Below are 17171 nucleotides of genomic sequence, written 5' to 3' on the forward strand. Positions count from 1 at the left end.
TTTCTTGGTTGTCAAAAGGAGTTCAAGAGGAAATCCCCAAGGTGAGGGGGAGACAGTCTGAGTGTCAGATCAGATACGACTATTTATTGGCTGGCTATTGGGCCTTTGCCCATTGCTGACTCCCAATAAAAACAGACCAGCTGTCTGCAGTGTTGTCTGAAGTTGAACTGATGCCAATAATTTCAACCAGATGAATTAGGCCTGTGGCAGTTGTATCAATAATTGCATGGTGTCCCTGGGACTGTATATCTATATTTGTAAGAGGTCCCTAGACAGGAAGAAGTAAGTTCAGAAAACCATAACTTGAAAGGGAATCATGAATCAGAAAAGATTTTGACGCTGCACCTCCCCCACCCTTCCTCCATTTTGTGCCCTGGCCTGCACTGTGGCTGAATTGTAGAATGTTCCAGAACAGAAAAGGAAAATTCCATTACCTTTCTTGTCCGTCTCTCATAAATCACATTGTCAAGTGCTGCTGCTATACTTGTGCCTCAGTAATATTGTTTGATTTCTAATGATTACTACCCTTATGAAAGGACTGATCATTCTGCATGTTTCACCAAGGCACCTTAACCTGAACCATAATGACCGACAGCCAGACATATCTTCCTCCTTTCGATCGTGTGTACTAAGGGTTCTGACCTTATCAAAGGCCCCTTTGTTTAACCAGAAGAGCAAAAATTAGAAGTGAGACAAAAGGCTATTCGGTCCATCATTGAGTTCATTCCACTCTGAATCCATATTCAATGAATAGTTGTAGATGTTTTCTTCATTAATCTGTCATTACACACCTCAAACTTGAATCCTGGCCTCGGACTTAGAGGTAAGCACCACAAGAGTCTCACACCTTTTCTGCCCAGATATTTTCAAATCACCCTGTTACAACACAGCTCTGGAGTGGGTCAGACTTGAACCTGGCTCTCCTAGCTTAAAAGTATGGACACTTCCACCTTGCCCCAAGAGTTATACTATGGATCTGTCTGAAAGCTCTTCCACTTGTCCGTGAAGTTGATTCCAGTTGCTTTAATAGCCGTGATGGGTGGGGACCTCACTTGACCATCGTTGACCACACAGAGGCAAGAACCTATTCCCACCCACTATCTTTCCAACTGGGATCATATCAAAACAGCTTGGGTTCGTCCCATCGGAAGTGGAAAGCCGTGCCATTCCCATAACCACGGATTAAGGGTTCACCCATTCTCTGATAGGGAGTTAAATCTTGTGGAATTCTTCTTCACAGAGGGCAGTCGAAGCCAGGTCATTAAGTACATTCACATCTGAGATAGATTTTTAATCAGTCAGGGTATCAAGGGTTATAGGGAAAAGGCAAGACAATGGTGTTGAGAATGATCAGATCCACCATGATCCTGTTTGATTTATTATTGCTGGATTGTTAATCCAGAGATCCCAATAATGTTCTGGGGATCCGGGTTCAAATCGTGCTGCACTAGATGGTGGAATTTGAATTCAACATGGAAATAAGAGTCTAATGATTGCCGTGAATCCATTGCTGATCATTGGAAAAGCCCATCTGATTCACTAATATCCTTTAGGGAAGGAAATCTGCTGTCCTTACCTGGTCTGGCCTACCTGTGACTCCAAACCCACAGCAATGTGGTTGATTCTTAATTGCCCTCTGGGGCAATTAGGGATGGACTATAAATGCTGGCCTAGCCAGCGACACCCTCACCTTGTGAGTAAATAAAATAAAAGTTTACATGCTGTGTTTATAATCAATACTCTTTCTACAAAAAAAAATCCAAATCATCACAGTGGCTCAGTGGTTTGTACTGCTGCCTCACAGCGCTGGGGACCTGGGTTTGATTCCCCTCTTGGATGACTGTCTGTGTGGCGTTTGCATATTCTCCCTGTGTCTGCATGGGTTTCCTCCGGGTGCTCCGGTTTCCTCCCCCAATCGAAAGATGGGCCGATTAGGGTGGATTTGCCCTTTAAAAATGCAAGGTCGCAGGGGTAGGGTATGTGGGGTTGAAGGGTCAGTTTAGACTTGATGGGCCAAATAGCCTGCCTCCAAGATGTAGGGATTCGACCAAATTGTTTTTTTGTAATCTTAAACAAGTTCATTATTCATGACATCACAGTGCAGATAATAAGCACAGAGCTGTCTTGTTGAAATGAGTAACAGGAAAAAATGTCCTCAATAGACCAATCTCTCCACCTTCATAGTTAATAGCTGGAGTAGAATTGATATTAACATTTTGACTATTCAGTCACCGATTAGACCAGGGGGAGAAAAGCCTGTAATGCCACATCTCAGTATCTTCCACCTGGTAGGAAGGTCATAGTGGCTAAGAAATTAGACAGAGAGAGGATATTAAGATGGATTAGCCTAATTAATCTTATACTGACAGCAGCCTTGGTAGCTTTTTTCTAATCATTCTTGCAGGTACAAAGCACTGCTTAAAATCATCTTCCTTTTTTTTATTTGCATAAAGTGCCTTGTTACTGGAGCTGGTTATGTTAATATTGGCCAGATAATGTGAAGATGAGAGGAGAGAAAGGTTATCATCTTGTACTAAATTGCACAATTCTGGAATACAGTATGATTCACTCTCTTTAATTCACTGTTTTACAACGCCTACACATTACAGCATGGAACTGAGTAACTGATTAAATTGATTAAATTTAATTACTTTCAGACAGGATTGTAATGGCCTCCAGCTCACCTGATGAAGGAGCAGCGCTCCAAAAGCTTGTGATTTCAAATAAACCTGTTGGACTGTAACTTGACGTTGTGTGACTTCTGACTTTGTCCACCCCAGTCCAACACCGGCACCCCCACATCAAAAAATAATGTTTGGTAGCTGGTCAGTTGGACAGAGCTCTTTGCTTGAGTTCAAAGTTCTGTTCAGAGTCTCGCTAATTGTATTTCTTCCAATCACTGAGGTAGAGAGAGAGAGAGAGAGAAACATACACGGACCTGTCTTGGCTGGGAGACTTCCCAAAGGTCGAAGTGCAAGTGCCCTGCCTCCATTCTGTGACAATATGTAGCGTAAAATAAATCCAAACCTGTTGCAAAAGTAACAAATCCAGCTTCCCCTGACTTTCTATAATGAGTAAATGAACATCGTAAGAGTTCCACATTTGAGCTGTTTTAAAAAAAACTGTTCAGTTTCTGTCATACAGCAGCAGCCGACCTTCCATTTCTCTGAGGATGTATTCCAAAGAAAAAAATGTCATCCTTACAAAGGGAGGAGCAGGAATTCCTGATGAAGGGCTTTTTCCCGAAACGTCAATTTTTCTGCTCCTCAGATGCTGCCTGACCTGCTGTGCTTTTCCAGCACCACTCTAATCTAAACTCTGGTTTCCAGCATCTGCAGCCCTCACTTTTGCCATCCTTACAAAGGGATGAAAATGTGTTGCTGGAAAAGCGCAGCAGGTCAGGCAGCATCCAAGGAACAGGAAATTCAACGTTTCGGGCATAAGCCCTTCATCAGGAATCTGCCCGAAACGTTGATTCTCCTGCTCCTTGGATGCTGCCTGACCTGCTGCGCTTTTCCAGCAACACATTTTCAGCTCTGATCTCCAGCATCTGCAGACCTCACTTTTGCCATCCTTATAAAGGGAGTCAAGGTCTGTGGGGATCAAGCCAGAATTCAGATCACAATCTGATCAAGCACAATCAGCTTGAGTTGTGATCCCGGGTGACATCGCTCTTATGATCTTTTAGCACCTTCAAAAAGCCACCTTTTAATGTACCTTTTAGTCTAAATCTTTGCATATTTCCACTAGCTCTTTTAAACTGCTGCTTGTTGTCTCTGCTGTCCTCTCACAACCTCCCAGAGTGCTATTGTTGGAAGAGCCTTGGCATGTTGCATTACATTAAACAATAGCGACTTGGGATTTTTGCAGTGTAACGTAACCTCTTTGGCGCTGAGCAATATCCGCAAGCAAACTTGGCGTGAGGAAAGGAGATGTGAAGGCAAATAGCTAAAAAACTTCAAACGAAAACAAAATACTGCAGAGGCTGAAAATCTGAAACAAACACAGAGATGCTGGAAAAACTCAGCAGGTCTGGCAGTACCTATGGTGGAAGAAACAGTTAACATTTCGAGTCTGGGATGACTTATTTTTCTGAGTTCTGAAGAAGTCATTCTGCACACAGAACATTGACTCTGTTCCTCTCACTCTACAGATGCTGCCAGACCTGCTGAGTTTCTCCAGTGCACTCCAATTGGCTGAAGGCTTTGTTGAAGATGTAGACTTTAAGGAGTGTCTCCAAAGATGAAAGGAAGATGCAGAGATGGAAAGGTTTAGTGATGGAATTCCAGGGCTTGGGGGCCCACGCAACTTCAATGATAATTACAAACAAAATACCCAAAAGGCCAGAATCAGATGGATATGGTTGTCTCAGATTACTGTGAGACAGTGAGGGCTCCAGATGCTGGAGATCAGATTTGAGAGGGTGGTGCTGGAAAAGCACAGCAGGTCAGGCAGCATCCGAGGAGCAGGAAAATCGACGTTTAGGACCGGACCATTCCCGATGAAGGGCTTATGCCCGAAACGTCGATTTTCCTGCTCCTCGGATGTTGCCTGACCTGCTGTGCTTTTCCAGTAACACTCTCACAACTCAAATTACTGTGAGGTCAGAAATAGGAGGAAGGCATCACCATGGAAAGATTTGAAAATAACAACATTTTTTAAAATGAGGTGTTACTTAATAAAGAATTTATTTATGGATGTTGCCAGAGTTGGAGGGCTTGACCTCTAAGGAGAGGCTGAACAGGCTGGGCCTATTTTCCATGGAGCGTCAGAGGCTGAGGGGTGACCTTATAGAGGTTTGTAAAATCATGAGGGGCATGGATAGGATAAATAGGCAAGGTCCTCCTCTCCCTGGGGTGGGGGGAGTCTAGAACTAGAGGGCATAGGTTTAGGCTGAGAGGGGAAAGATTTAAAAGGGATCTGAGGGGCAACCTTTTCACGCGGAGGTTGGTGTATGTATGGAATGAGCTGCCAGAGGAAGTGGTGGAGGCTGGTACAGTTACAGCATTTAAAAGGCATCTGGATGGGTATATCAATAGGAAGGGTTTGGAGTGATATGGGCGGAGAAAGTGAGGTCTGCAGATGCTGGAGATCTGAGCTGAAAATGTGTTGCTGGAAAAGCACAGCAGATCAGGCAGCATCCAAGGAACAGGAAACTCGACGTTTCGGGCATAAGCCCTTCCTCATTCCTGATGAAGGGCTTATGCCCGAAACGTCGAATTTCCTGTTCCTTGGATGCTGCCTGACCTGCTGCGCTTTTCCAGCAACACATTTTCAGCTTGGAGTGATATGGGCCAAATGCTGGCAAATGGGACTAGATTAATTTAGGATATCTGATCAGCATGGACAGTTGGACTGAAGAATGCTGTACTATCTCTGTGACTCTAAGATCAGAGAAGAGAGACTTAATGTGAGCCTAGCCCAGTTTTGGAACACCTTTTTCACTGGCGTGTCAGAGGTTGAGAAGTGACCTTGTGGAAGTTTATAAAATAATAAGGCGGTATAGATAGAGTTATCTTTTCCATTGGATGGGGAATTTCAAGTCTGGAGGGAACATTTTTAAGGTGAGAAAAGAGAAATCAAAACAGATACAAGAGATTTTTTTTATATATGGGGTGGTTTGAGTGTGGAATAAACATCCTGAGGAAATGGTGGATGTGAGTGCAATCAAACATTTAAAAGACATTTTTTATAAGTACATGAAATGGAAAGTTTTGGAGAGATATGGACCAGGGGCAGCTAGGTGAAACTAGTTTAGTTTGAGATTATGTTCAGCATGGACTGTTTGGACTGAAAGCCCTGTTTCATGCTGTATGACAATAAATATGTACTTCTTGTGAATGAATAAAAAAAAACGTAGAAGGCAGATTGTGGGTTATGAGGCAAGACAACTTTTGACATGTTTGTTTTAACTCATTCATGGGAATTAGCCATCACTAACTAGGCCAGCATTTATTGCCCATCCCTAATTGCCAAGAGGGCAGTTAAGAGTTGACCACTTGCTTTGTTGTTCTGGAGTCACACGTCAGCCAGACCAAGTAACGATGATACCTTAGTTCCCTCTTCCTTACTATGCACATACCCAGCAGGAATCTGCCAAGATCTGGTTTGAGGTTGGCTGACAGACTCCATACCCTCCTTAATCTTTAGACTGGCCAAGTTTCTAAATTCCTGTCACTGTTTGATTTTGGCCAACAGTCCTGGACAACAGACCTCTGATTTCAAAATCATGAGCCTCCTGAAATGTTGAAAATAGGAGCAGGAGTAGGCCATTCAGCCCTTCAGGCCTGCCCGCCCATTCCAACAATCATGGCTGATCATCCAACACACTACCTTCATCCAACTCATTCTTAAAATCATGCAACAAATTGGCTTCGACTACTTTCTGTGGAGGCAGATTCCACAGGCTGACAACTCTTGTGGTCTCCCCCCACTATCAGGAACATCCTTTCTGCATCCTGTTCAGGACTCTCCCCCGCTAGAAGGAAAGGCTTGACATGTTAACCTGACTGTATGTTTGTGGATGAGCCAGGGTAGTAATGATGCCAAACCTTTTGCTCTTCCTCTCCCCTTCCCCCACCCTCGGTGACACCAGGCCATCGTAGACACCGTTGACAATCTGCTGAGACCGGAAGCTCTGCAGTCGTGGAAGGATATGAATGCAACAGAACAGGCCCACGCGGCGACGCTGCTGCTCGATACATTGGAAGAAGGTGCCTTCGTCTTGGCCGACAACCTCATGGAGCCAACCACCGTCACGGTGCCCACTGATAACATAGGTGAGTGGCTTTGTTCAGGTTATCTTAGCACAGATCAAGACCAGGCAAGGCATGGGGGGAGCCAGAGCTGGGGTTGTCCTTCCTGTTGAGTGGTCTCCTTCCAATCGGAAAGATGTTGTGAAACTTAAAAGGGTTCAGAAAAGATTTACAAGGATGTTGCTACAGGGAGAGGCTGAACAGGCAGGGGCTGTTTTCCCTGGAGCGTTGGAGGCTGAGGGGTTATAGTGTCATAGGATGTACAGCATGGAAACAGACCCTTCGGTCCAACCCGTCCATGCCAACCACTTATCCCAACCCAATCTAGTCCCACGTGCCAGCACCCGACCATATCCCTCCAAATCCTTCCTACTCATGTACCCATCCAAATGCCTCTTAACTGTTGTAATTGTACCAGCCTCCACCACTTCCTCTGGCAGCTCACTCCATACATGCACCACCCTCGGCGTGAAAAAGTTGCCCCTTAGGTCTCTTTTATATCGTTCCCCTCTCACCCTAAACCTATGCCCTCTAGTTCTGGACTCCCCGATCCCAGGGAAAAGACTTTGTCTATTTATCCTATCCATGCCCCTCATAATTTTGTAAATCTCTATAACGTCACCCTCAGCCTCTGACGCTCCAGGGAATACAGCCCCAGCCTGTTCAGCCTCTCCCTATAGCTCAAATCCTCCAACCCTGGCAACATCCTTGTAAATCTTTTCTGAGCCCTTTCAAGTTTCACAACATCTTTCCAATAGGAAGGAGACCAGAATTGCACGCAATATTCCAACAGTGGCCGAACCAATATCCTGTACAGCCACAACATGACCTCCCAATTCCTGTGCTCAATACTCTGACCAATAAAGGAAAGCATACCAGACGCCTTCTTCATTATCCTATCTACCTGTGACTCCACTTACTCCAAGGTCTCTTTGTTCAGCAACACTCCCTAGGAGCTTATTATTAAGTGTATAAGTCCTGCTAAGATTTGCTTTCCCAAAATACAGCACTTTGCATTTATCTGAATTAAACTCCATCTGCCACTTCTCAGCCCATTGGCCCATCTGGTTCTAACCTGAGGTAACCCTCTTGGCTGTCCACTACACCTCCAATTGGGTTACAAAATTACGAGGGGCTTGGATAGGGTAAATAGACAAAGTCTTTTCCCTGGGGTCAGGGAGTCCAGAACTAGAGGGCATAGGTTTGTGGTGAGAGGGGAAAAATATAAAAGAGACCTACAAGACAACCTTTTCACACAGAGGGTGGTACGTGTATGGAATGAGTTGTCAGAGGATATGGTGGAGGCTGGTACAATTGCAACATTTAAGAGGCGTTTGGATGGGTATATGAATAGAAAGGGTTTGGAGGGATTTGGGCTGGATGCTGGCAGGTGGGACGAGATTGGGTTGGGATAAGTGGTTGGCATGGATGGGTTGGACCGAAGGGTCTGTTTCCATGCTGTACATCTCTATAAATCTATGACTGTATGAGGTGCCTTTCATTCTGTAGTGCCTTCTACCACCATTGCAGTCAGCACAGTAGCTGTTGAGGTATAGATATGTGGCTTGTGTATGGAACGATCCCTAGAACAACTTATTTTTAATCTGTCCTCAATCAAGGCTAGGCCATTTTAGAAGAATAAATGGAGAGAGAGGATACTCATAGAAACCTAGAAAATTCTAACAGAACTAAACGAGAGTGAAAGCAGCTAGGATGTTCCCAATGATCAGGAACTCGGAACCAGAGGTTATGGGGTAGGCCATTTAGGAGAAAGGTAAGGCCAACATTTGGGTGGCACAGTGGTTAGCACTGCTGCCTCACAGCGCCAGCGACCCGGGTTCGATTCCAGCCTCAGCGACTGTCTGTGCATTCGGATTTCCACCAAGTGCTCTGGTTTCTTCCAAACATGTTCAGACTAGGTGGATTGGCCATGCCAAACTGCCCCATGATGTCCTGAGATGTATAGGCTGAGTAGGTTGGCCATGGGAAGTGCAGGGTTACAGGGATGGGATGAGGTGTGGGTCTGGGAGGGATGGTCTTTGACAGGTCAGTGTGGACTTGATGGGCCAATGGCCTGCTTCCACACTGTCAGGATTCTCTGACTCTTCACAACCATCTCACTCATGGTTGAAGTCACTACAGAGCCTCAGTTCACCAGTAGGAACTAACCTAGGCACGTGTGGGTCTCTCACCAGCTGGCATCGATGATAGGTACTACCCTGTTGGCAGCTTTGCCACCTCAGGTGGGGGGGAGCGGCTCTACAATCAAAGACACGCAGCTCCCCGGTCAAAAGGCAAGGCTCACCCCACCTCTGCCCTTGCTGCTGAATCTCCCTTCCCTTCTCCTTGTGACTCCCAGTCCAAGTATCTCATCCGGATCAATTAGCTCTGTCCTGTCATGACACAACCCTGGGACCATGGGGGACGGAAAATCGATGTTTCGGGCAAAAGCCCTTCAGGGAGGGAATTCCTGATTAAGAGCTTTTGCCTGAAACATTGATTTTCCTGCTCCTCGGATGCTGCCTGACCTGCTGTGCTTTTCCAGCACCACTCTAATCTAGACTCTGATCTCCAGCATCTGCAATCCTCACTTTTGCCATTGCCAGATGGACTGAGTTGGGGCTAGGTTCCTTCTGACAGCAGACTTGGCATCCTTGATGGCATTGGTGGTAACCAGAGGTCGTGACCTCAGATTGGCTGGCAATGCTCACTGGGTAGGGTTCATACATTTCCCCCCCACAACCAGCTCTGGCATAAAAGCTGTCATGGATCTTATTCCAGGGTAAAGCTGACCACCAGCCAACTGGGGTAGAGTTTGTCGGGCTGTTCAACTGTAGGTGAGATCCCCTACACCTCCAACAGATTCCACTCTTGCTCATCTCTGGAGTATGGTTTGAACCCAGGTTTGTGTACCTTAGAGATATGAGTGCTACCCACTGAACCTTGCCTGACACTGCATTTCACAGCTTGGCCTTGGTGAGATCTGCACAAACATTGGTGGCAGCGCAGGTGGTGAGGGTGAGCATTTTTTTTCTCTCAGGGGTTAGAGAGTTTGTGGAATTCCTTACTACAGAAGGCTGTAGAAACTGGCCTGTTCACAATATTCAAGGTTGAATCATTGAAGGGGAGTCAAGGGTTATGAGGTAAAAAACAAAGACTGCAGATGCTGGAAACTAGATTCTGGATTAGTGGTGCTGGAAGAGCACAGCAGTTCAGGCAGCATCCAAGGAGCAGCGAAATCAATGTTTCGGGCAAAAGCCCTTCATCAGGAATAAAGGCAGAGAGCCTGAAGCGTGGAGAGGTGAGGAAAAGGCAGGAAAGTGGATTTGAGGATCATGATCTCATTGAACACAGAGTATACTCAATGGGCTGAATGGCCCATTTCTGTTCCTACATTGACGGTTATGGCCTGACAAGAACAATCAGTCTTTCCATCGCATGACAAAGAAATGTGATGATAAACAGCCCTTTCTAGAACCGAAAAATAGTCTGCGGATCAGAGAGAAGTTAGTTGTTCAGTACTGGTCTTACCTGAAGAGGGATGTACACAAGGAGAGGCAGACAGAGATTGAATAGAATCCTGACATCCTGAGAGCAGGAGGTAACAGATGTTCAGATCTCGCCTTGCGATCCGAAGATTGTGGCAGATTACATTTCAGAGTAACAAGCCCTGGTGCTCAGCAGGATTTCAGATTATGCATTCAATAGAATCTGCCTTCCAATCATAAGCAAACAATCCCCGTATCTGATTGTTACATCAGAACCGAGGCCAAAGGATGTGTACAGAACAACGTCGCCTTAAAGTAACTTGTAATTGCTTTACAGTTGGCTGGTGTCCAGTGCGCTGTCTGCTAAAATAGCACAGAACAGTCACCTCTTCAACAAAACATTCAAGGTATTGCTGGAATTTAGACTTAGGTTGTGTAACACGTTGACAGGATAGTGAAGAAGGCATTTGGAATGCTTGCCTTGATTGGTCAGTGCATTGAGTACAGGAGTTGGGAGGTCGCGTTGCGACTGTGCATGACATTGGCTAGTCCACCATGTAATTCTCGTCTCCTTGCTCTACAAAGCATGGTGTTAAACTTGAAAGGGTTCGAAAAATATTTACAAGGATGTTGCCAGAGTTGGAGGGTTCAGCTACAGGGAGAAGCTGAATAGGCTGGGGTTACTTTCCCTGGCTGAGGGGTGACCGTATTTATCGAGGTTTATAAAATCATGAGGGGCATGGATAGGATGAAGAGCCAAGCTCCTTTCTCCAGCATGAGGGAAGGCATAGGTTTAAGGGGAGAGGGGAAAGGTTTAAAAGGAACCTAAGGCACAACATTTTCATGCAGAGGGTGGTATGTGTATGGAATGAGCTGCCAGACAAGGTGGTGGAGGCTGGTACAATTTCAACATTTAAAAAGCATCTGAATGTGTACTTGAATAGCAAGGGTTTAGAGGGATGTGAGCCAAGTGCTGGCAGTGGCACCAGATTAATTTTGATATGTGGTTAGCATGGACGAGTTGGACTGAAGGGTCTATTTCCATGCTGTATATCTCTGTGACTCTATGAGCAATGGCAGATCTTACATCTTTTAAGATTTCTACTTTTCTGGAGAATTGGGACTGTGAACTGAGAAGACCATGCTGTCTATCGATGCTATATGTTGTAATTTAGCTCGATCATGAGTAATCTCTGCCTTAGCTCAATACTTCCTCTTGCTTGTGAAATGTGGGTGTTGCTGGTAATTCCAGTATTTGTTGCCCGTCCCTAATTGCCCTTGAGAGCAGTGAAGAATTAATCACATTGCTGTAGGTGTAATGTCCCATCTTCTACTCAAATGGGCACTTGCCAATCAGATAGCAGTTTGCAACACAAGAGCAGAAATTGCTGGAGAAACTCAGCAAGGCTGGCAGCATCTGTGGAGAGTTAATGGTTCAATTCCTGTGACTCTTCATCAGAATAGACCTCAGAAGAGTCACTAGGGCTCAAAACATTAACTCTGCTTTCTTCCCACTGATACAGCCAGAACCATCTCCCCAGTCAGTTCCCGAAGAATATTCTATGTTTCAATAAGGTCACCTCTCATTCTTCCACGTTCCAATGAATGCAGGTCCAACCTTCATTAGTTCATAAGATACCGGAGCAGAATTAAGCCATTCGGCCCACCAAGTCTGCTCCATCCTTCGATCATGGCTGATATGTTCCTCACCCCCATTTTCCAGCCTTCTCCCCATAACCCCTCAACCCATTACCAAATAAAAATCTGTCTAACTCCTCCTTAAATTTACTCATTGTCCCAACATCCGCCGTACTTTTGGGTAGCGAATTCCATAGATTCACAATCCTTTGGGAGAAGCAGTTTCTCCTCAACTCTGTTTTAAATTTGCTACTGCATATCCTGAGACTATGTGCTCCCATCCCAGAATGCCCCTCAAGAGGAAACAGCCACTCCACATCTATTTTATCCACACCTTTTATCATCTTGAATACTTCAATTTGAGATCTCCCCAACTTAATGTCTCCTCATACCTGGCCCTCCCATTACTTGGAAACAGTTTAGCAAACCTGCTCTGAATTGCCTCTCATACCACTATAACTTTCATAAGGGAGAGCCTCACACTGTGTTCCTGTTCACAGTCATAAAAAAAACTCCTGATCTCCGTTGACAGAAACTTATAGCCTGATCCCGGGCGAAGAGTGGATGAGGGTGTCAATTTCATGTGAGCAACCCACTGGTAGCGAATTTGCAACAGGAAATTGAGGGATTTCCTGTGGAAGATCTATACTTGCTCTGGGTGTTTGATGCACACTGACTACACTGTTCCCTGGCTCTGACTCCTGTTTTAAATTTGTCTGATGTTGTGGTGTAGCTGCCCGTGATTCTCCCGGGTGTGCAAAGGGAGTGACGTCAAGTAACCTTAATGTCCAGTTATCCTGCACGAATGAAGGTAGGAACCAAATGGGGAATTACAACCCAGCTGTGGGCATCTAGTAAAACTGAATATTCTGCCACCATTCACTAGGTGGGTAGAGATGGGCAAAAGGGTTGATTGTCTACTCCTGCCTGACAATTTATACCAATCAGAGTTATTGTTTACAGCAGAAAACAAGAAGCAGATTATTGTGGTGGGTGTGGTGCTGAGAAGATCACACACAGTGCTTGGCATGAAATGAAACCTCAAATTTGACTTTCATTTTAAGTAAGGACAATTGTTTCAATTACATGCTTCATAAAATGCTGGCTGTGACTCATTACAGATTGGGTAGAGAGTTAGCTGTGAGCTGTTACAGATTGGGTACAGTGTTAGCTGTGAATTATTACAGATTGGGTTCAGTGTTAGCTGTGAGCCATTTCAGATTGGGTACAGTGTTAGCTGTGAGATGTTACAGGCTGGGTACAGTGTTAGCTGTGAGCCGTTACAGATTGGGTACAGTGTTAGCTGTGAGATGTTACAGGCTGGGTACAGTGTTAGCTGTGAATTATTACAGATTGGGTTCAGTGTTAGCTGTGAGCCATTTCAGATTGGGTACAGTGTTAGCTCTGAGCTATTACAGATTGGGTACAGTGTTAGCTGTGAATTATTACAGATTGGGTACAGTGTTAGCTGTGAATTATTACAGATGAGGTACAGTGTTAGCTGTGAGCCGTTACAGATTGGGTACAGTGTTAGCTGTGAATTATTACAGATTGGGTACAGTGTTAGCTGTGAGCCGTTACAGTTTGGGTACAGTGTTAGCTGTGAAATATTACAGATTGGGTACAGTGTTAGCTGTGAGCTATTACAGATAGGGTACAGTGTTAGCTGTGAATTATTACAGACTGGGTACAGTGTTAGCTGTGAGCTATTACAGATAGGGTACAGTGTTAGCTGTGAATTATTACAGATTGGGTACAGTGTTAGCTGTGAGCCGTTACAGTTTGGGTACAGTGTTAGCTGTGAGCCATTTCAGATTGGGTACAGTGTTAGCTCTGAGCTATTACAGATTGGGTAGAGAGTTAGCTGTGAGCCATTAAAGATTGGGTACAGTGTTAGCTGTGAATTATTACAGATTGGGTACAGTGTTAGCTGTGAGCAGTTACAGATTGGGTACAGTGTTAGCTGTAAGCCATTACAGTTTGGGTACAGTGTTAGCTGTGAATTATTACAGATTGGGTACTGTGTTAACCGTGAGCCATTACAGATTGGGTACAGTGTTAGCTGTGAGCCGTTACAGTTTGGGTACAGTGTTAGCTGTGAATTATTACAGATTGGGTATGGTGTTACCTGTGAATTATTACAAATTGGGTACAGTGTTAGCTGTGAGCTATTACAGATAGGGTACAGTGTTAGCTGTGAATTATTACAGGAGAAAGTGAGGTCTGCAGATGCTGGAGATCAGAGCTGAAAATGTGTTGCTGGAAAAGCGCAGCAGGTCAGGCAGCATCCAAGGAACAGGAAATTCGACGTTTCGGGCATAAGCCCTTCATCATTCCTGAATGATGAAGGGCTTATGCCCGAAACGCCGAATTTCCTGTTCCTTGGATGCTGCCTAACCTGCTGTGAATTATTACAGGCCAGGTACTATGTGCATTGCTTTTTTTATTTGGCATGAATGTTGAGATGTTCTCATCCCTCTTGGGTACCCAGTAGAATTATTCAGAAAACATATCCAACGTTCTGCAAGTTTTAGATCTGCCTGTTTAACTCAGAAAGACTTGTAAATTTCTGAAGATGAGTCACTTGACTTAAAAGGTTAACTCTGTTGACACTGTGAGTTGCTGCATTTTGGGAAAGCAAATCATAGCAGGACTTATACACTTAATGGTATGGTCCCAGAGAGTGTTGCTGAACAAAGAGAACTTGGAGTGCAAGTTCTTAGCTCCTTGAAAGTGGAGTCGCAGGTAGATAGGATAGTGAAGAAGGCGTTTGGTATGCTTTCCTTTATTGGTCAGAGTATTGAGTACAGGAATTGGGAGGTCACGTTGTCACTGTATAGGACATTGGTCAGGCCACTGTTGGAATTTTGCGTGCAATTCTGGTCTCCTTCCTATTGGAAAGATGTGAAACTTGAAAGAGTTCAGAAAAGATTTACAAGGATGTTGCCAGGGTTGGAAGATTTGAACTACGGGGAGAGGCTGAACAGGCTGGGGCTGTTTTCCCTGGAGCGTCGGAGGCTGAGGGGTGACCTTATAAAGGTTTACAAAATTATGAGGGGAATGGATAGGATAAATAGACAGAATCTTTTCCCTGGAGTCTGGGAGTCCAGAACTAGAGGGCATAGGCTTAGGGTGAGAGGGGAAAGATATAAAAGAGACCTAAGGGGCAACCTCTTCACGCAGAAGGTGGTACGTGTATGGAATGAGCTGCCAGAGGAAGTGGTGGAGGCTGGTACAATTGCAACATTTACGAGGCCTTTGGATGGATATATGAATTGGAAGGGTTTGGAGGGATATGGGCCGGGTGCTGGCAGGTGGGACTCGATTGGGTTAGACTATCTGGTCAGCATGGACGGGGTGGACCGAAGGGTCTGTTTCCATGCTGTACATCTCTATGACTCTAACATAGAAGCTGCCAGATCTGCTGTGTTTCTCCAGCACTTTCTGTTTGAAATATGTGTGTTTTCTTCATTTCAGAGCTCCCTATTTTTTTGAAGGGGCAGAAACATTCTGAAAATCCACTCGGGTAGTCTTCACTGTGTTTTTTTCCCGGTGTTAAGATTTTTCATTGGTTAGTTAGGCGAGACTAACTAAAGCCTGAGACAATTGTCTATGTGCTGCTGCTATGAGGCTCACTGCATTCTGGGAAGGGGAATATCTTGCTGACAAAGGTAAAGGCTTGTCATTTGTCCAAGAGGGTCTGTTGAAGCTAGATTAGCTCCGGCACCTCCTTCGGATGGTGCATCCTTGAAGCCATCAGCGTGTTGGTGGTGGACAGGGTTAGACATTGTGTCCAGTGGTACGGATATCTCTCATACGGCTCAGTGGTTAGCACTGCTGTCTCACAGCACCAGGGTCCCAGGTTCGATTCCAGCCTCGGGCAACTGTCTATGTGGAGTTTGCACATTTTCCACGTGTCTGTGTGGGTTTCCTCCGGGTATTCCGATTTCCTCCCACAGTCCAAAGATGTGCAGGTTAGGTGAACTGGCCATGCTAAATTGCCCCATAGTGTTAGGTCAGAGGGAAATGGGTCTGGGTGAATTACTCTCCGGAGAGTTGGCGTGGACTGGTTGGGCCGAAGGGTCTGTTTCCACACTGCAGGGAATCTAATACAGTCTGTTCTGCCTTCCCTCTTTATCAGCATTGGTGGAGTGCTGCTCATCAAGATTAGTGGGCATATTTCATTAAACTCAGTCCCTCAGTTATTGAAGAGTGTGTGGAAATCTCTGAGGAAATATGTGGTGAGCTATGCAACCTGTGGTTGCAGCTATAGCCATGATGATGACCTGTCCATTCAAGCATGTCATTCACATTGATGCTCCCCATGAGGTTGATGGTGGAAACTCAGTGTTAGCAGCTTCTGGGGTTTTCCTTCCTTTGTTGTTGATTGTTTTGGAAAGAATGGAATACTGTGAACAGTTTTCAACCCCTTATCTGAAGGAAGTTACGCTGGCATTGGAGATTGACCAGGGAAAGTTCAAAAACAGACTGTGTTGGAGCGAGTCAGCAGGTCTGGGAGAATCCACGCAGAGAAAGAGACAAAGAAACTGCAGATGCTGGAATCCAAAAGTAGACAAGCTCGCAAAACACAGCATTACCTGAAATGTTGAATTCACCATCTCCTGATGCTACCTGCCTTGCAGTGTTTTTCCAACCTCCTGCTTGACTACTTCTATAGAGAGAAAGACAGAGTTTATAGTCTGAGTCCATTAACCCTTTGCCAGGGAAGATTGTTTCGGTGTCGAAGGACTGCCTCATGAGGAGAGGTTGAGTAGTGTGGGCCTCTACTCATTGGAGTTTAGAAGAATGAAAGACCTTATTGAAACGTACAGACCAAAGAGGTCTTGACAGGTTAGGGTGCAGAGAGGTTATTTCCATTCATGGAAGAGTCTAGGATCAGAGGGCATCATGTAAAGAGTCACGCACTAAAGCTGAGATGGGAAGAATGTCTTCTCTGAGGCGTGAGTCTGTCAAGGTTGTGTCATTAAGCGTATTGAAGGTTGAGATGGACAGGATTTAATCAGTAATGCACTCAAGGGTTACTGCCAGGAAATATGACAGAGGGAAGTTCAATTGAGGCATTCAAGAGGGGATTGGGTGTTTTTGGTGGGTAATAGTGCACATGGATGCGGGGAAAATGCCGAAGATTGGCTTCAGATAATAAAGTCTGATTAAATAAAAGAGCTGGTGTCAGCACAATGGGCTGAATGGCCTCCTTTTGTACTGAAATAATCCTGCGATCCTTTAAGGGTAACGGAGATAGGGCAGGAAAATGGAGTTGATAATTATT

At 45.1% G+C, this 17171-nt stretch overlaps 1 protein-coding gene across 9 annotated transcripts in view; it reads left to right on the plus strand.

Annotated features, from left to right (window-relative positions):
* The window catches only part of adgrl2a (adhesion G protein-coupled receptor L2a), an 807643-nt gene that overhangs the window by 695161 nt on the left and 95311 nt on the right, over positions 1–17171 (plus strand). For all 9 annotated transcript variants that reach the window (XM_060830637.1, XM_060830636.1, XM_060830643.1 and 6 more), the window contains one exon: positions 6596–6779. In XM_060830637.1, the coding sequence (XP_060686620.1) occupies positions 6596–6779 (184 nt within the window). The remainder of the gene's footprint in view (positions 1–6595; positions 6780–17171) is intronic.

This window comes from Hemiscyllium ocellatum, chromosome 9, assembly GCF_020745735.1.
Source record: "Hemiscyllium ocellatum isolate sHemOce1 chromosome 9, sHemOce1.pat.X.cur, whole genome shotgun sequence".
NCBI classification, from domain to species: Eukaryota; Metazoa; Chordata; class Chondrichthyes; order Orectolobiformes; family Hemiscylliidae; genus Hemiscyllium; species Hemiscyllium ocellatum.